At 38.9% G+C, this 20,446-nt stretch overlaps 1 protein-coding gene across 1 annotated transcript in view; it reads right to left on the bottom strand.

The window, feature by feature from the left end:
* The window catches only part of LOC119773845 (protein crumbs homolog 1-like), a 37,165-nt gene extending 17,233 nt beyond the window's left edge, over window positions 1-19,932 (bottom strand). The window contains exons 1-6 of the mRNA XM_038271027.1: window positions 19,675-19,932; window positions 9,886-10,584; window positions 9,021-9,216; window positions 4,016-4,155; window positions 3,511-3,696; window positions 3,305-3,418 (exon numbers count right to left, since the gene is read on the bottom strand). Of these exons, the coding sequence (XP_038126955.1) occupies window positions 3,305-3,418; window positions 3,511-3,696; window positions 4,016-4,155; window positions 9,021-9,216; window positions 9,886-10,584; window positions 19,675-19,774 (1,435 nt within the window). The 5' untranslated portion in view covers window positions 19,775-19,932. The remainder of the gene's footprint in view (window positions 1-3,304; window positions 3,419-3,510; window positions 3,697-4,015; window positions 4,156-9,020; window positions 9,217-9,885; window positions 10,585-19,674) is intronic.
* Between the last annotated feature and the right edge of the window lie 514 nt (window positions 19,933-20,446).

The following is a 20,446-nucleotide window of genomic DNA, read 5'->3' as shown; positions in this document are numbered from 1 at the left end:
ATCTGTATTACAAATATTGGAAGAGAAGGAAATTATATGACAGTTTGAGCTCAGTAGGATTAGCAATGCAGCTAAATCTGTATGAATTTGCCAGCTGGACATAAACATGTTACATTAGATACCTGTCAGATGAAGTAATTGACAGATTCTGTGCACTAATTACAGATTTCAGACTGGGGAGGAGAATCTGAATCGCATTCAACGTTAAGCTCTGGCAGCATCAGTCAACTTGCATTAACAGTCCTTATAAATACTCCGGAAACAGAGGGCTCTACAGCTTGCCTTTATAATGCCAAGACTTCAACCTCTCAGTAAAAAAAAAACTACAAATGTTCCCTATTCTATTGTTACATTGAACAAAATGTTGTTCACCATACCTATCATGCCCTCTGTCAAAAAACAGCACAGGAAAGGAATCAGCATCAAACACCTCCCTTCCATTTTCTTCCAACTCCCAATCCACTCCCCACACTAGCGATGGTAGAAGAGATGCAGAAAAGTCCACTGCCTCTACTCCTCAATATCTTTGCTTTGCACAAGGCTGTCAAGCAGAAATGATTACAATGCAGCCCTTCCAAGCTTTTCTCCTCCCTCTGTCACCTTCCCTGAAAAGGTTCATCCCTCCCTTACCTCCCTCCTCTGCTGCTTTCCTGTCTGCAGCTCAGCCCTGGCTCAGAGGTAAGACTCCATCTGGCTCCTGTCATTTGACAAGAGGAATGCAATGCTGCAGTCCCTCCCACACCTACTCCTTACACTTGTTTAGATGGCAACAGACTGCAGAAAATGTTTCTTAAGACCAGCAGGAGGTGCTGCAAGTTCAAAGGAAATCAAAACAGTGCAGGGTATGACTAAAGCTCAGCGGTAGCAAATTAGTTCTAAGGAAGCTCGGACATGTGTAAAAGCTAAAATCTCTGGCAATAAGATGGCAAATCAAATGTCAGGTTTTCAGCCACACAGAAGAAACTTCTTTTTTTGGTCTGTAAATTACACAACAGTAAAATTTTCCATGAGGAAAAATGGCCACAGAAACTGAGCTTGAACCTAAAATTCATTAAAATTTGTCAGTAAAATTACTTTCATATTGGAAAAAAATCTCTATCTGTGAAACAGCTGTGAAACCAGGGACACTTTGTTACCTGATAAAAGCATGTTGTTTTCATGGAATACATTTACTTTTTATTTAATCTCTGTTTTACAATTCCTGCTTCTGGATTACACATTGCATTGAATTTAAGTGGTCAGATCATTGTGGAGAGTAAAAAGCAACTTGTTGATATGGTCTAAGAGTGTGGAAATGCAGGTGTTACAATTGTAATATGTATAATCATATATATAATAATATAACTATTAGAAGTATGAAAACCAATTTTAAACTATACATTAAAGATAAAACTTGAAACATTTTGTGCAGATTAGATTGGAAATAATCAACAAAATGTGTATCTGAGTAGCAACTTTTTAGAAAATGTACACAAAATTGATATGAGGGTTGTTCCCATTGAGTTTGATGAGAGCAATAATGGTTATACACTCTAACAGATCAATCGGAGGATCGATCTCATATCCGCTCCTTTGTGTATTTAGATGTAGCTCTTATGTAGTTTACATTTTTATGACATTAATAAAAAATATTTATAAAATATTTCAAAATGTTTGCTTACTCATTTTTCTTACCTTTTCAGTGATAATTATAAATGCTAAATACACCGGGCCTGGCAGCCATGTTAATTACACATCAGATCTTTGATCAACTATACTCTCTAATATGTAGCTTCTTTTACATTGAAATATTGTTTTTAAAGCAAAATAAAAATAAAAAAAGTTTTAATTGTTTAAATGAGTACCAGAGGGGTAATTGATAAGGTACTTGCACTACAAAGCAATTAGTAAATTAAAACTGCGTACGACTGACTGCCACCATCCAAAGGATAAGTTGGATGTTCTCAATCATCATATCCAATTACGTTGGTTTTACTTGAACATAGAAAAAAATCTGATACCTGAACAGACGGAACTACTTAAATGGAATAGTCCTTCAGTGTTTTATAGAACAGCAACAGCTAAGCAGAAATTAGCAAAAACTAAACGACAGATTTGCTGTTAATATTGTTCTGATTTAGTCAGAGCTTAATTTGGATCCTAAGCAGCTTTGATTTGATTGCCCTCTCCTGACAAGTTTCTTAAAGGAACGCTGCTTAATATCCAACATTTGGCTACATTTATGAGCTTTGTTGTTTACAACAATGCTTGTCCACACCACATGCCCTCTCTCTACCTGCTATCCACCACTGTGCTGGAATCTCAGTTATAACAGCATGGGCAGAGTAAACCTTTATTCTGTTGAGTAAAGCTGGCTTCCTAGGTCTGGAGCCATGCTATTTTTTGTCTTATCAGGGTTAGTATGTTATTTTTCGTGTTTTGAGTATAAAGGGGGAAATCTGTTCTAATAAAGAATTAATAGCTTGGCTAGTCATGAGGAATAATCAGCAGGAAGAAGATTAAACTCTAATTGCCTTTTCTGGGCTTCTTTGAACTACGAAGATGATGATCATACACTTCTACTGTTCAGAGTCTTGCAAATATATTCATTCCACTTGAACTATTTTAAATTTTATTATGTAAAAAATCATGTACGTAATTCATTTAACCTCCTTCCAGCTTCATGGGTTAACTGTATTTTTTTTATTACGATCACTACTGTAGCTTCCACAAGCCAGTGATAAAATCAGAGAGAAAATTAATGATTAGAGATTTGACTTTATCATTACTTAATTTATATAAAAAATGTGGAATATTTTATGTGTTGATTGTATATACTTTAGATTGGATAAAAATAAGTTTAGTATTAACCCTAGAGCTGAAAGAAAGCATTCTGTTCATATATTTGAACCAATGTGGCCTTTTTGTTAAGATGGGCGTGTACTGTAGGTAAGCTTAGGATCAGTTCTTTTTAAATCTCTGCAAAGAGAAAATAAACTTGAGTTTCTTTTGCTAGAAGGTAAGATTATGAAATACATAACACACACCTTTCAGAGACATAGACAGGAATGGGGTATCGCAGGCCAACAAAAGAAGCTAGCCTCCATATCCTCCATTTCAAAGGGGTGGACAAGTTCGTCTGTTTCAATTTGCATGTTTTCTAAAGGCTTTGTTGGGCTACTGTATAAAGCCTCAAACTCAATGCTATTTCTGACATTTTGAATTGAAAAAGCTTCCGGGATGGGAAGCGAAAAGTCTTCAAACTTGGAAACAAAGTCCAGTGGAATGTTTTTTTGGAATGATAATACATAAGGGCTTATTTTACCTGTGAAACCCCAAGGACACACACATTGAAAGGAGTTGACCAGGTCCTGACAGCTTCCTCCATGAAGACATGGAGCCGACTCACATTCATCGATATTGACTGAGCAGTTGTAACCTGTGAGGGGGATACTTTCATCAGAATCAGACTTTGGATATATATTAAAAAATAAAATAAAATAAAAAAAAGTTTTTGTAGATAAAGCTTACCTGAAAATCCTGGCAGGCAGCGACACAAATAGCCACCTGCTGTGTTATAGCTAAAATTTACCATTCTCAGTTCAGGAAGTCTTTCATAGTTCTGGATATCTGAGCGCTGAAAACACTCTGCTCCATTGGCACACGGATGCTGTTCACACTCATCTATATCCACCTCGCAGTTCTCCCCTTCGTAACCTAAAGGTATAGAAATATATTCATATTTGTATACAGTATATTAACTCCTTAGCAGACTGTATGCCTAGCCCCTTTATAGATTTCTGGCCACGTAAAAGATGAGAACATGATTTGGATGGTAGAGTTAATGCTTTTGCCAATTTTCTGCATGTTAAAAACAAACCATTGATTACTGTAAATTTACCATGTAGATTTGTTAAACTTTAGACAGTATTTATACATACATACTGAATAATTTTCTGAGAATTAAATATATATTTCAAATCTAAATAATTCCCTGAGAATTTGCTAGGTTGATAATTTGAGCTGAACTCTATACCTTCCAAGCAGAGGCACCCGTACTGGTTGGTTCCCTCTAAGCATGTGGCTCCATGCATGCAGGGGTTAGATGCACATTCAAGAATATCATTTTCACAGTGGTCCCCACTAAAGCCTGTCCCATCACAGTCACACTCATAACTGGAAAAGAAACAGAGGCAGAAGTTAGCCCTTATCACAGTGGGATTTAATAAAAGGATTCATTTTATATATCTTAAGACTTTTTTCTTCAGATCTATCATCCCACTGAAAAATATGTGTGTTTGAGAGGAAGTTAAATTCAAAAGTAACTCCAGAGATGTGAAGCATTAAAACCTCCCATAAAAAAACAACAGTTGTAAGAAAATAAGTTTTACTGTAGCCTGCCTCTTGAACTTTTCAAACATTTTGTCACATACATAAGTCATTGGGTTTTATGTGACACACAAAGTATAACATTGTTGTTTCTCAATGTTTACATTATTACGACTTTAATAACCTAAAAAGCTGGTCACAGAATTTAATTTTAACCCACAAACACAATATTACATTTATATATATTTATATATATATATATATATATATATATATATATATATATATATATATATATATATATATATATATATATATATATATATATATATGTTGGGAGCTGGAGAAATCCCATCTTTCTCCAGCAGAGTCCGCCGTGGATCCTCTGAGGGAGCCTCCTGCTCCTGATCGTGTCCCAGATCAAAGCAGTCTTAGACTGGCCAGTTCCAGAGAACCGCAAACAATTACAGAGGTTTCTAGGGTTCTCTAACTTCTATCGTCGGTTTATTAGAAACTACAGCCAGACCGCCCTTCCATTAACCTCCCTGACTTCTGTTAAATGCACTTTTCAGTGGACTCCCGAGGCTCAAGCAGCAATTGAGAAACTAAAATCCTTGTTTTCCAGAGCTCCTGTCCTCATGCAACCTGATCCTGCCAAACAGTTTATCCTAGAGGTGGACGCTTCAGATTCTGGTGTTGGAGCTGTCCTGTCCCAGAGGCTCGATTCAGACCAAAAGATACACCCTTGTGCTTTCTTCTCCCGTAGACTTTCTTCCGCTGAACAAAATTATGATGTGGGTGACCGAGAGCTCCTGGCTATCAAACTGGCGTTGGAAGAATGGAGGCACTGGCTGGAGGGAGCTGAGCACCTGGCTTACATCCAGTCCACCAAACAGGCTAATCCTCGCCAATCCAGGTGGTCAATCTTCTTTTCTCGGTTCAACCTAATTATCTCCTACAGACCCGGATCCAAGAACGTGAAGCCCGATTCTCTCTCTCGTCTCTACTCCGTCGATCATCCCGAGACACCTGAACCTGTCCTTCCAGCTTCATGTACTGTGGGAGTGGTCAACTGGGAGATAACTGACCTCATCAACTCAGCCCTGGCCACTGAACCCGATCCAGGTAACGGTCCTTCTAACCGTACATATGTTCCATCTTCTGTCAGGTCCCGTCTTATCAAGTGGATGCATGCCGCCAAATTCTCTGCTCATCCTGGAGTCAGTAGAACAGTAGCTCTCATAGCTCCTGTCTTCATGCAACCTGATCCTGCCAAACAGTTTATCCTAGAGGTGGACGCTTCAGATTCTGGTGTTGGAGCTGTCCTGTCCCAGAGGCTCGATTCAGACCAAAAGATACACCCTTGTGCTTTCTTCTCCCGTAGACTTTCTTCCGCTGAACAAAATTATGATGTGGGTGACCGAGAGCTCCTGGCTATCAAACTGGCGTTGGAAGAATGGAGGCACTGGCTGGAGGGAGCTGAGCACCTGGCTTACATCCAGTCCACCAAACAGGCTAATCCTCGCCAATCCAGGTGGTCAATCTTCTTTTCTCGGTTCAACCTAATTATCTCCTACAGAGCCGGATCCAAGAACGTGAAGCCCGATTCTCTCTCTCGTCTCTACTCCGTCGATACACCCTTGTGCTTTCTTCTCCCGTAGACTTTCTTCCGCTGAACAAAATTATGATGTGGGTGACCGAGAGCTCCTGGCTATCAAACTGGCGTTGGAAGAATGGAGGCACTGGCTGGAGGGAGCTGAGCACCTGGCTTACATCCAGTCCACCAAACAGGCTAATCCTCGCCAATCCAGGTGGTCAATCTTCTTTTCTCGGTTCAACCTAATTATCTCCTACAGACCCGGATCCAAGAACGTGAAGCCCGATTCTCTCTCTCGTCTCTACTCCGTCGATCATCCCGAGACACCTGAACCTGTCCTTCCAGCTTCATGTACTGTGGGAGTGGTCAACTGGGAGATAACTGACCTCATCAACTCAGCCCTGGCCACTGAACCCGATCCAGGTAACGGTCCTTCTAACCGTACATATGTTCCATCTTCTGTCAGGTCCCGTCTTATCCAGTGGATGCATGCCGCCAAATTCTCTGCTCATCCTGGAGTCAGTAGAACAGTAGCTCTCATCTCCAGACGCTTCTGGTGGCCCTCTCTCCACAAGGACGTAAAGGAGTATGTGTTGGCTTACCCCACATGTGCCCGTAACAAAGCCTCACACCAACCTCCTTCTGGCCTGCTTCAACCACTTCCTGTTCCCTCGCGTCCCTGGTCCCATATCGCCATTGATTTTGTCACCGGTCTCCCTGTCTCTCGAGGTATGTCCACTATACTCACCATTGTTGACCGCTTCTCGAAGTCCTGCCACCTTGTTCCCCTCAGAAAGCTTCCCACGGCCTTCCAGGCAGCTCAGCTCCTCATTAAACATGTTTTCCGACTTCATGGGATCCCCCAAGAGATCCTCTCGGACAGAGGTCCTCAATTCATCTCCCAGGTATGGAAGGCATTCTGCTCTGCGCTCGGCTGCAAACCCTCTCTCACCTCAGGTTACCACCCCCAATCGAATGGTCAGACCGAGCGCATTAACCAACAGTTGGAATCCACCCTTCGCTGCCTCACATCGAACAACCCCGTGGATTGGAGCCAATTTCTCCCATGGATTGAATATGCCCATAACTCCCTCAGATCTGCATCCACTGGACAATCCCCATTCCAGGTCAGTCTCGGGTATCAACCACCTCTTTTCCCCGCAGATGAGAGAGAGATATCGGTGCTGTCCGTCAATCAACACATCCGCCGTTGCCAGAGGATTTGGAGGGAGACCATCGCCACACTCAACCAGTCATCAGTGTCTGTTAAACGCTTCACTGACGCCAGGAGACGTCCCGCCCCCGAGTACTCTGAGGGCCAGGAGGTATGGCTCTCCACTCTCCCCAAGATTCATCGGACCCTATAGGATCACTCGAGTCATCAACCCCTCAGCTGTTCGTCTCCAACTACCCTACATTCTACTACCATCCACCCTACATTCCACGTGTCCCAGATCAAGCCTGTTTCTTCGAGCCCTTTGTGCCCACCGTCCGACTCCCCACCACCCGCCCTGGAGGTCGATGGCCATCCGGCCTTCACAGTGCGCCGCATCGTGGACTCCCGTCGACTAGGTCGCAGATGGCAGTACCTCGTCGACTGGGAGGGCTACGGACCGGAGGATCGCCAGTGGGTCCCAGGCTCGTACATCCTCGATCCTGCACTCATCGAGGAGTACGAGCGTTCCCGCCCATCTACCTCTTCCGGACCGCCAAGGGGCGGTCGTTGAGGGGGGGGTACTGTTGGGAGCTGGAGAAATCCCATCTTTCTCCAGCAGAGTCCGTGGATCCTCTGAGGGAGCCTCCTGCACAGCTGCAGCTCATCAAGATCATCAGAGGATCCACTACTTAAGCTGTCTTCAGACCTTGCCTCAACGCCGCAGTGTTGTTCCAGTTGATCAGCGCTAAAGCCTAGATCCTCTGAGTATCTCCATGACTTTGAATCCAGTCTGGATTCTAACTATTATCTCTGTCTTCCAGGAAACCTGTGCCTCCTCTGAGAAAGCTCTGGAAGAGCTAACCTGCCGAGCCGACCCTCTGAGCCAAACCCTGAAGATCCCTCTGAGAAACCTCAAGCAGCTCAGGACTGAGCTGGGACTTCCAAGCCAAGGTCTGTTCTAACAAGACGTGAGACGCTGAAGCAGCTAACAGACTCTGCTGATGAACCCTTCTCCAGAACTAACAGTGACTCTCCCAAAGTTAACCTCAAGAACCCTCAAGGTACAATCAGTGAACTTCTGGAAATTAAACCCTGCCAACAAACCCCTAACTGTGCTGTCTCTCACGCAGACTCCGGTGAACCAGTATCCAGGCCCCGAACCAGAATCAGTACATTCTGTGTGTTTGTGCTTTAATAAACTGTTGAACTTTTCATCCTTGTGTCCGTCAGTGGTGTTCTGCATAACTGGGTCGCCTTCAGTGAACCCATCATGACAATATATATATATATATATATATATATATATATATATATATATATATATATATATATAGGGAACATAAGAATGATAAAAAAAGGAAAAAAAAGTTAGAACAGTAAATTTACAATCATTTACTATTTTTCAACAGATTGAAGCTTCTGAATTATAGTGGCAGCCATACTGATTTGTCTATCTATCTCCCACTCCTTCTTCCCCTCACTTGAGAACAGATACTTGAATGTCAGCGAGGGCCCGGTGGCGCTGCTCCTCACAGGATCTGGCCAGGCCCACCAAAAGAGCAATGTGAGGCCATTCACCAGTGAGGTCACAGCAATGGCTAACTTCCATCATCCTTGAGCTTATGAATTTAGAAGGCTTATAGATTTGGCAGTAGAGTGATACAGATAGTAGTCTTTAGTTTGCAGAAACAAACATCATTGCTGTGTTTTTTGGGCCACTTATAAAATTTAAACATGCACTCCTGATCTGTCAGTAAAAAGAAAAATTTGGTATCCTGTGATTTATACTCATTTTTTTTTACACAAAGCAAAGTATAGTTATGTCTGTGTTGACCTATTTCTATAAAAATATTTGTTATAATTGATTTCTGATGAAAAGAAAAAGGAAAAAAGCCCTAGTCAAGGTTGGAGAATATCTCAATACATAAACCAAATTTTAAAAGCTTTTTGCAATCTTACCTGTTGACCCTATCATTGCACTGGCCCCCATTCAGACAAGGCATACTGGAACATTCGTCAATGTTGACCTCACAGTCTTGGCCCTGGAAACCTGCCACACACTCACACGAGTACATGGCAACATGGTCTTGACAGGTGGCACCATTACGACAAGGAAGTGATTCGCACTCATCGATCTCCATCTCACAGTTAATGCCTACAGGGCGCCAGAGAAATCCCAAGATAATAAATTAACTTCATACATAATAATCCCAGTAAATACCTTATCTGTCTTTACATTCCATTACAGATTTAATATTTGCTTATTTCTGTCATGCCTTTCTTTAAAAGTAAGTTACCAATCTGAAGAGAGAAATTACAAAAGCTCTGATAATGCTGGGGCACTTTTACTGTTACAGTAGAAAATATTGTTTTCAATTGTTTTCTTTTTTATAGCAAGTACACACCAAACAGACTCAATTTCCACAGTGTCTCCAACTGCACTTGAAAAACAATTCAACTGAAGCTTTAAACTGTCTGGAAAACGTGTCTGTAAAAGCCTTTTACCTATAATGACCTTTTAAGTAAACAGGAGTTTGACATTACATAAACAGATATAACATATATATGTATATTATATATTATATATATATATATATATACAGTATATATATACACACACATAGTTATATGTATATATACTGTATATATACATATATACATACATACATATATACATGTATGTGTGTATATGTATATATATGTATGTATGTATATATATATGCATGAATGTATGTATGTATGTATATATAGCTGTGCATAGAAGTTTAATGTTTCAGTCTGCTCTACCAATTTAATAACACAACTTGTAAAAATAGGTTATTACCTTCAAAACCTGGGGGGCAGTTGCAAAGGTATCGATCCACCATATCCAGACATGTGCCATTATTCTGACAGGGTCGTGAGGCACATTCATTAATGTCCAGGTCACAGTGGTAACCCTGAAATCCGGGCACACAGAAGCACTGATAGCCGTTTACTCTGTCTTTACAGATGGCTCCGTTTTGGCAGGGGTCCAATTCACACTCATCAATATTTTCCTTACAGTCCACACCATTGAATCCAGCAGCACATAGACACTTGGGACCATAGTCTGGGATGTCCAGGCAAGTGCCACCGTTCTGACATGTTTCCATTGTGCAAGTGAACACATAATCCTGGCAGTCCTCACCTCCAAATCCAAGAGGACAATGACATGAATAACCATTGACTTTGTCAACGCAGTTGGACTTAACACCAGTGCAGGGGTTGCTCTGACATTCATCCATATTCTGTTCACAGCTGTTCCCCGTGAAGCCATCTGGACAGTGACAGGTGTACTGATCCGTTCCTAGTTCGCTGGTACAGTTGGTGCAAGGTGCAAAAATGCAGGGATCATACAGTTCATCACAGTTTGCACCCATGTACAATTTATCCGATTCTTTGGGGCAAAGACACACATGTTGACCCATGTGGTCGATACATCTTTCACCACTGGTGCAAGGAGGGGATAAACACCTGTCTGCCACTGCTGTAAAAAGTATTCCTAGAATGGGGGGAAAGGAAAAAAATAAGAAAAATTGCAAATATACGACTGCTATATAGTATTTTTAATATTTTTTTCTTGTACAATAAAAATGTAAAGACACATTGCAAAAAAAAAAATTAAATAATCAACTTTGTATAACATTTTCAACTGTGCAACTGAAAGGTTTGCTGGTATGTTCTACATAACAGCACCTTAGTACAAATTTAAATGCTTTTGCTAAAAGACGTTTGGCCGGTTTAGATTGTATTTCAAGTATGATGGTAACCTGTCCACCAGCTGGCGTTACTCCACTGTGTTTTGTCATATCCAAAGATTTCTTTATGGCTGGATATATGTCACATACATAAACTTGTCGGTTCTACCAAACAAGAGATCTTGGCATCTGCCCTGACTGCCTAAAATACCAATGGTTACTTCAATGAGTATGGTACCGCTGTGATTCTTAGTCCCACAAACAGTAAAGATCCATACTCTGCCAAGAAACTATGGAGTATCAGCAATAGATAACACCAGAGCCGCCAATGAAGTTGACCTATATTTACATTAACATGGGCTTTTGAAACACCTTAGTAAAGCAAACTTATAACATCCAAACACTTTTGCATTAATACAGAAAAATATGTAAACGACGATGCTCAGTAGGCATAGATGTAACAAGGGTCTCATGAAACGAAAGTCTGGCTTTTGTAAACTGTAATGCTTGACCAACCAAAGTTGATGAATAATTTATTTTGACAAATATTTTGACAAATAAATGATTAAAACATATTCCATATGTCCAACAAAGCTAGGATGAATGGAGTTATTTATTCTACAAAAAAAACAACTAATAATTACATAATTTGATTTCTTAAACTTATTGAGAATCATTACATAAATATTTGTAGTTCATGCCTATGATCAGGAATTGATTTAACCTCTCTGCCTTACAAGTCAGTATCATTCTAGCCCAAGAAAAGTCTGTCAAAGGATATTAATTTTCAAAGTGCTTTAACACATCAATAACATTTGTACTTCATCATATATGCACCATACTTTTAATAGATAAGATTTAATTAGGACAGTGAAACGATTATTTTTCCAGTCACAATTACTCACCGATACAGAAGCATATTGCATTCACCAAAGGAAAAAAAAAATCACAGCTTTTCTCAAAATTACAAGATCAGTATATCGTAATTATCAGATATCATCTCATAATTACAAGATACGATCTCATAATTATGAGATAGGAAATATGGCATTTCGGATTCGTCCACTCTTGAAAGACCTTTAACCAGAGCACCCTGTCTGTAGCTCAAAGTAAGAGCATGGGTTGCCACACACTTTCATATCTATTCTTGCAGTTTAATGTAACCATAGTATTTTAGAGTGTTATTTCGATCTTGTGTTCTTTGTGTAATCGCTGTGGAGAACTGTTCAATAACGTAGTATAATAATAAAATTTTTTCCTTGTAGTTTGCATAGAAGGATTTTGGAGCTAATAAAGTCATGTGTGACATAAACACAGTTATCCAGGTTTATAACAGAACAAATTTATGTTGTTATAGTGTTATGTTGAAATTTAATTAATAGCGCATATATAGATTTACAGACCCTGGTTGCGTTCACTAAAGTGTATATGACAATAAAGTTGTGAATCTCAATCTATTTTACTATTTATTTTTATTGCATCTTAAACACGCCTATATGCTCATCATGTCAAAATTACTTCCAGTGGCATAAAGTGCCTCTAGATGACATGTGTTGTGCATTGGGACTATATAAATAAACTGAATTGAATTGTACCATAGCATCATAAAATAACTCAATCCTTAGCAAATCCCCTTTGAACTGATTAAATGAGAAAATTTGCAAAAATGTATCCCATGCGATTAATGACATTAGGAAAGTCACTAGTTTTTATCAGGTAACTTTAAACATCCCAGCTCCCCCCTTTTGTCAAATAGAAGGTTACTATTTCTAAATACCAACCAAGTTGCTGGTTCATCTCTCTTACCAATTGGAACCTCTTGTTCTGTTTTATGTTACATTATGGGGGTTATGAATTATTCAATTTTACATTTTTGTTCAGATGCCTCATTGGTGTTTCCCTTTTATAACAATATCTTTTTGAATGAAACTATCTAAATATTGAATCCTATTTAAGCAGAGAAAATATTACTCTTTATTTACCATTCTGGATTTTTGGAAAACTTTGCATTGCTTTTAGGTAGCAACTATTATTTTTTCAATTAACCAGCTGACAGCTAAACATCTTTAAGCCATTTAACAGCTGACCCTTTTACATTCTCAAATTAGTTTGTATGTTTGCTTAGAAATATTAGAATAGAATTTTATTGTCATTCCACTGTCACAAGTACAGAGCAATGAAATGAATTCTCTGCATTTAACCCATCCCCTTGGGGAGCAGTGGGCTGCCACTGTGTGGCGCCTGGGGAGTAGTGTGGGGTCAAGGGTCTTGCTCAGGGAGCCAGAGTGGTAGTCTGTGGGAATGGGGGATCAAGCTCACAACCTCAGGATTCAAAACCCTATGCCCTAACCACTAGGCTGCCACCCCTGAAAAGTACAACACTTCAGATTAAATCAAATAACATAGCTGAATGGACGAAAATAAACCATTTAAATGCTGTATTGAATAATTTACAATACAGTAATATTATCAATAATAACAAAACTGTTCTCTTAAACTCTGCCACTTGAATACTTCCATGTCCTATAATCAACTCTTAATTGAAGTTCAGCTTTGCTGACAAATTTGAAACAGGCCTCTTTTATTCAATGCTAATTAATTACTGTAGAGATAATTTTGCTAAGTCTACCATAGGTCTTTTAGATTATACAACAAATCTAAATATTCTAATGCAGCTAATTCAATTGTATACTTATCTCTGTAACACTTGGAGAGGCTAAGAAACCTAAGAAATCTTAATATGAAGAGTTACTTGCACCCTCTTTTCTGTGGACTGTGGAGCAGATGGTGTTAAGTGTAAACCTATTATTGTGTCTGTGTCAACAATAGAAATTTTACCCACTTTAACTAATGACACTAGTATAGAAAAAGATTAGAGTTTAAACTGTTATACTGAAGAGTTGGTTAGCCCTCCAGAGGATTGAAATCCGATGTTCAAGTCACATTAAAGACCAACAGTGTATAGAATCCAGCACAAAGCTGCGGTGAACTCTTCCACTAAGATTTATGAAATATTGCATCACTTTCTAAAGTTCAGTACTTTTAGCGCAGTACTATTAGAGGTACCATGTTGAAAAGTCAATTCATGACATGTTATTAATTTCTTTAAAATATTAGTATTAGCTGTATTATAATACAAATTAAATTGAATGGGGAACAACATGACTCAGCCAGGAGCAAGAGGTGAGGTTAATGGGTGCCGAGGTGCGCAGCTAGCAGATTATATCAATTTTGAGATAAGTAGGAACAGAAAAGGAGCTATACACATCTATGGCCTTCAGATTCAGCAAAAATATAATGAAGAGAGCTTCAGACATCCGTAGCTCAGCAGTTGCATCTAAACCATATACTACTAAGTGCAGAGGAGGTATTGGCTGGAGTAGTCTAAAGTGCACCCCCTGCCATTGGAATTTAGACCAATGAAGATGCGGCTTAATAGTCTCACTATAATGGATTAAGAGTGCTTTGTGGGATTATTTCTTTGGTCTATTTCTAACAGAGTTGTACACACACAGACCAGGTTGTTGGCACCCTTTGCTTAATGCAAGGAAAAATACAAATGGTCATCTAAACATCACAAATCAGACAAAAGAAATAGTTCATAAAAATTCTATGAACTTTTTAAAAAATGATTTCAGACATTGCTTTCCAACCATACCTGAATAAACTTTTTTAACAGGGCTGGTGGTTCACTGTTTAATGGCAAGGTATGTATAATGTTTTCATCTCTAGAAAAAGGGGGATGTGATGCTAAGTTAAGGAGTTGTAGTTTTACCTCCTGACACAGATGGCTGCAGATATGATGTACCCCGCCGATATGTGTCTCTGTGTTGCAAGTCATCAGTAGATGAAGAATGAACATATCACGGTGTACCTGTTTCCTCCTGACTCGTTACCTTAATAAATAAGTTTAGTTATGAACCCAAGATTATCAACATTACAAGTATTTAATTTTTTTTATTAGATTTTTCAAAATAAAAAAAATCTAAATCAATATTATATTTTACAAAATTATCAATTAGTACATCTCTATTTATTACTACCTTTTTCAATTTTGTGTCATTTTAATTATTAGCGTAAATGTATGATTTTCTTTCAAGGAAAGGCATGTAAACGTTCAAGCACAATTATAAATATATTGGATGAAACATTGATGCATTGTTTGTCTTTAACAAAGCTCAGTTTTATCTGATTGCTTGATTCACTGTGCTCTAATGCAAAAATACACATTTCACAACTCTGGCATATTTAGACATGCTCAAAACTTGAACACTAAACAGACTGCTGCTGAAAAAGCCCAACAGGGCCTCTTGAATATAGACATTCCTTTCTGTGTGTTCTCCTTAATGCATGTAAACCACACTCTCCTGACGCTAAAAACAAGTTGGGTGTGAACACACCATTGGTGCTACAGCACCTATGTGTGAGGCAGGCCATTCCTGACACCCTTTGCTCCTACCTACTAACAAGGTGAATGAGTTTTACCACCAGTAAAAATGTTCTGCTGCTTCCCAATTACATGGCAGACACCTAGCTTCCCTCTCTTCTCTGCAAACACCATCATCAACAGCAATAACAATACATTTTGGTCCTCCATCTAACACTTGCAACTCCTTTATTCTACTGTAAGCATTTTAACACCCCACCTCCTTTCAACGACATCCATAACTTCCACCTAACACAAAACCTTTTTTTTCCCACATCACTGTCTTACTTCTCCTTCCATCACCTCCCTACGTTTCATACATCATAAAGCCTGGGAGGTTCCTTGTTTCTTTTGTGGCATCTATTGGAGGAACTCGACGCGGGATCAAGGAGGAACAAGGAATCAGCAAGGACTTAGATAATGTTTTTCAATCACTTGTGATTAACAGCCTCAATAACAACTCACAGACTGCATAAAAGGTGTAGTTGGAATAAATAAAGGTACTTCTACATGAGTTTTATGTAACAGTTTGCTTGTACAGCCTCTCTTTTCCTTTGTTTGGAAAAAAAAAAACTGGAAGAAAGGCAAGCTGCAATTGTCCAAAATAAAAAAATCCTGGCATGTGCACACATACTTGGATGATTCTGTAGGTGATGGGTGCATCAGGGATCAACAAGAAGCTGAGTTAAAAAGAAAAATTATATATATATATATATGATCCTCAATGTGAACAAAACAAAGGAGTTGATTAAAAATTTCAGAAGAATCTGGAACAAGATTAATCCTTTCAACGATGGCGTAACTATTGGTAAGCAGAGACTGCAGTTGCTTAGGGGCCAGGTCCCTGACACCTGGTTGGCCCCCTAGCAATTATGGACTAGGACGTCTCTTTGCTGATGTAACGGTGTGACAAATTCCTCCTAAACCCGCCTGATACTAGATTAACTGACCGGACCATATTTATACCCCAACACATGCCAGATTTCAACATGACTGTGAGCTCCTTATGGGCCTATTATTGTTTCGTTACAACATTGCCTTGCAAAAAACTACAAAAAACTGAACCAGTCTGCAAGAAGGGACAGTGCAGACTCTAATTCCTCAGGAAGCTTAAATCTGTCAGTGTTTGCAGCAAGATGCTATAAGATATTGGTGGAGAATCTGATGTCTTCTGCCATCATTTGTTGGGGTAACGGCATCAGAGCAAATGACTTAAAAGGGTTCTACAAGCTGATTAATAAAAAGGCCAGCTCTGCTTAAAAAAAGGAAGAAGGCAACAGTTAGCATCCTCCTCAGAAGACTGTTAAACAACAACATAATTTTTCTATCACATGCTTCTTTAAATCTGGTGCAAGACAATAAACAACTTAAGATTAAAAAAAGCATGTTTGGATAAAGAACGAAACCTTTCACAATACAAAAACTGAAGTTCTATCATTTCTTGTCTTTTAACATCTTTTGAAATAGCAAAATAATAAGAATTAAAGGCTCAACATATTTTACTATTCAACGTTTTAAATATATGTTTGTGTTAACAGAAGCTTTATGGTTGGACAGAAAATTATTTACAAGATTTAAGATTGCACATTTTGGAAAAAGTGCTATATTTTCATTGTTTGTTGTGAAATATAATTTTTTTACAAGCATGTTTCCCAACTTGAATATCATTGATCTTTAAATCAAGGTAACCTTCCAGAGGGGATGACTGATAGTGAAGCACATTTTTGAAAGATAAATATGTAATTTGTGTAACTTTTCAGATTTGGTAGGAAAAAATATAGATTAGATTTTTAAGGAGCTTCACACAAAGATTTGCATTTGCACAAATTTTTTTCATTAGAAAACTGAATATTTGCATTCTGTTTTATTGAAGTATTACAAAGAATGTATGCTTTTCAGTATGCTTCTCATCTTTAACTAAGGATAAAATCAGATTCTATGTCTGATCTACATCCCCCTGCAGCAGTTTTCTTCTACACAATTTATTTGCTCTACCTCTCTTTTCAGATTTTACTTTTATATATATTTTTTTCTGTCATCATTGTCATTGGCTGTGACCCTCGTGTCCAAAAAACCTCAACTGATTCTTTCCTCAGGCCCCCAGTAAATATTCAGGCATATGATGCAGGTTTAATCATATGCCTTCAGTTGTAATCTTATGAATCCTGCTAAAAGGATCTTAAAGACAGGGAGGTTTTCCTCAGTCTTCACCCCGTCATCTAAGCCCAATCAACACCTCATACATTCCAGGGCAATGATAACAGCTCCTCCTCCATCCACCCACCCCTCCTATCAAAGAGCACTCCATGGATCACTGCTGAGGCCGACAGAGTTGAAACCTGGCACTGACTGGTACCAGTGTTTTAAACCAGTAACACTAAGCAGATCCGCTGACTGTTAGCAGGTAGAAGGATGTCAGGATAAGACAAATGACGCTCACCAGAGACCTCCGCATGTCTCTGAAGTGGGGGTTGGTAAAAAAAAAAAATGAAGAGATAGGTTTTAAAATGGAACGAAAGGGGTCTCTAATGTTTATTTTAATCTTTTAAGAGATACTGGCATATTCATCTAATGTGCTTCTAAACGTTTCACATATGTTGTTAGCATCTTTGTCCTTCAGTGTAGTCTGTGCAAAAACATGAGGAGAATCTCTGAGACAGGTCACATTCCCCTGTCTGAAACAGAGGTCAACTTTATGCTTTTATAAACTCTTAAATCATAATGAATGAATGACATTTGCAACAGCAATTAAAGTAAAAGAAAAAGATGTTGAAATAGTGAAAAATTTTATAAACTGCTCCATATTTTTATAGAGCACAATACCTGCACAATCTGACAAGACATTATCACTTGCAAACCATTTAGACTGTATAGTTCAATCAAATCCGATCTGTTTCCATTTTGTTCCAAATCAATAACGATCCAGTTTTCATAACAGATGGTCTGAACTTCACATGCTAGGGCTGAAGGAAAAAAACTGGTCCAAAACTGACCTTTTCATTTTATGGTCAGTGTCTTGAGATCACTCTCATTTTTGTAAGGGCTGTTTTACCTAAATTAAATAAATCAGACTGAACTTAGGTAAATCTACCTGAACTGGACTGATGTATGTACAGGTTAAAGGGATCCTGCAGTCTAGACAGTCATGCTGCAAGGCTGAAGAAGAAAGGGAATCCCCACAAGAAAACATGTTAAGCTTAGAGGAATTTTATTGAAACACCACAAGAGACGGAAAGCTTCACAGGCTTTGTCCTCCGGAGGCTCCACAGCAGGTGGCTGCTTTGTTTTATATGGAAGAAAATGCCCAAATCCTTTGGACCCAGACAGAGACATAGATATACATCCTTTTGTCTCCTGCAGAGAACTTTATACTGAAGGTTTGTGTTTAATTTTGAGTCGAGATTTTTTCTATTTTTATTAAAACTTAAAGTTAAGGAAATAGAGGTTTTAGGGGTGTATATAACAAAATTCGTCATGTACGCTTTCTAAAGAGTTTGTTATTATGATTCCAGTGTTTTTTGTTTTTGTTTTTTGTTTTTTGTAAAAAAAACTATGGTTTAGCATTTGAATCACTAGTCCTGCCCCATCAGGCCAAATTCTCTTAGAATTAGTCACAGTTTTACACTGAGAGGCTGAAGCAGGGCTGATTAACGCTCTAGTGGACTAAATGCATGGAAATGACAGCTCTTACAGTAAGAGGCCCATCTTGAGCATTCCTTCTTTTAAAAAATTAGACTTTGTTTTTTAAATTTGCTAAATTTCCTAAAGACTTTTCTATGTTGCTAATCTAACAACCTAAGTCTTGCCTTGCATGAAAGCCTTTTCCTTTAAAACAGCAGAGCATGCTCCTTATCGTCTATTGACCCCTCTTTTCGAAGTCGAGACAAAAAACTTGCACCAATGCAGCTGGATGCCTAACTCGTTACCATGGTGACCCCTAACAATGCCAGAAGCATCCAATCACTGCGTTCGGTGTGCCAAAGCTTAAACGAGCCTCAGACGCCTCACAGGGACAAAGGTCAGGGAACAAATAAATTGAAGGGGTTTCAGAAAGCCGTTTGGGTTGACTGAACCCCCCCCCCCCACACACACACACATACACATCAGGTCAAACCACAAACCACAGCGTCATAAGAAAAACTAAAATTATGTTAAAACTTCAAACAAGCAGGATATTTCACAAAACACATTCTATCTTTTTAATTCACAATTTCTATGCTGATGAAAGATTAAACAATGTGGTTATGGGCTGGAAGAATATGCATAATGTTATCAATGAAGATATTCCCCAGAAGGCGCATATTTAACAAAATATCTGCATGAGTTCTCAAACTAAAATCTACTCTGTTCTCACAGTAAAAATAAATTCTTTCTACACAATGATTAAACATAGAAACTAAAAACTGCTCTGGTATGATGAACAGCATGACATGCAGTGCTGAACCTGCTGTAGGAAACCTTGACCTACCTTGCATGAACATCATCGATGTGATCAGAACCACCCTCTGATATTTGGACCAAACTCTGAACAACTCCATAGTGAAATTACTGCTGATGTACCAAGTCATTGCAGACAGATTCCATTGGTCAACATGTTCTCCAACCAACTCGCCTCAGATTTCTCATCCAGGTTGTATCAATTTAACTGCAGAGAATGAGCAGCTGCAGCTCCATGCTGGACCACTGAGACTCTGAGTAAATCTCTGTGAAAGAGTTTTGGAGTATGTGTGTGTGTGTGTGCTTGTCTGTGTGTGTGTGTCTTCATAGACCAAGCTGGGATGGAGTAAGGGAGTGTAATCTCCACAGCAGAGGGTGAGGGAAGGAAACCAAGGAATGGATCTAGGATTGGATTCATTATTCTTTTTTTTTCTCTGGATGTCTATTGGCAGCTGTACCTAAGATGTCTTTATCTGCTCATTTATGCAAGATCTTCAGGGAATTCATTTCAATTTAGGCAAAGTGATCAATTAGCTGAAGCAACATGTAATACACCAGAAATTTGCAATTATACAAAAAATATCCATCTATCCATCCATCAATCCATCCTCCATCCATCTGTCCACACAATCAACTGTTAATTGATTAACTCCACCAAGGAGGTTATGTTTTGTTCTGCATAGTTTTTTAGGTTTTTTGTTGTTTTTGTCTTGTTTTCTTCATAATAGCTAAAAGAGGTATGGACGAATTTTAGTAAAAGTTTTATCAGAGGTGATGATCAAGATAATAATCTAAATACAGGA

This window comes from Cyprinodon tularosa, unplaced genomic scaffold (assembly GCF_016077235.1).
Source record: "Cyprinodon tularosa strain WSP-4 unplaced genomic scaffold, ASM1607723v1 ctg789, whole genome shotgun sequence".
NCBI classification, from domain to species: domain Eukaryota; kingdom Metazoa; phylum Chordata; class Actinopteri; order Cyprinodontiformes; family Cyprinodontidae; genus Cyprinodon; species Cyprinodon tularosa.
This window is presented reverse-complemented; position numbering and strand designations above follow the sequence as displayed.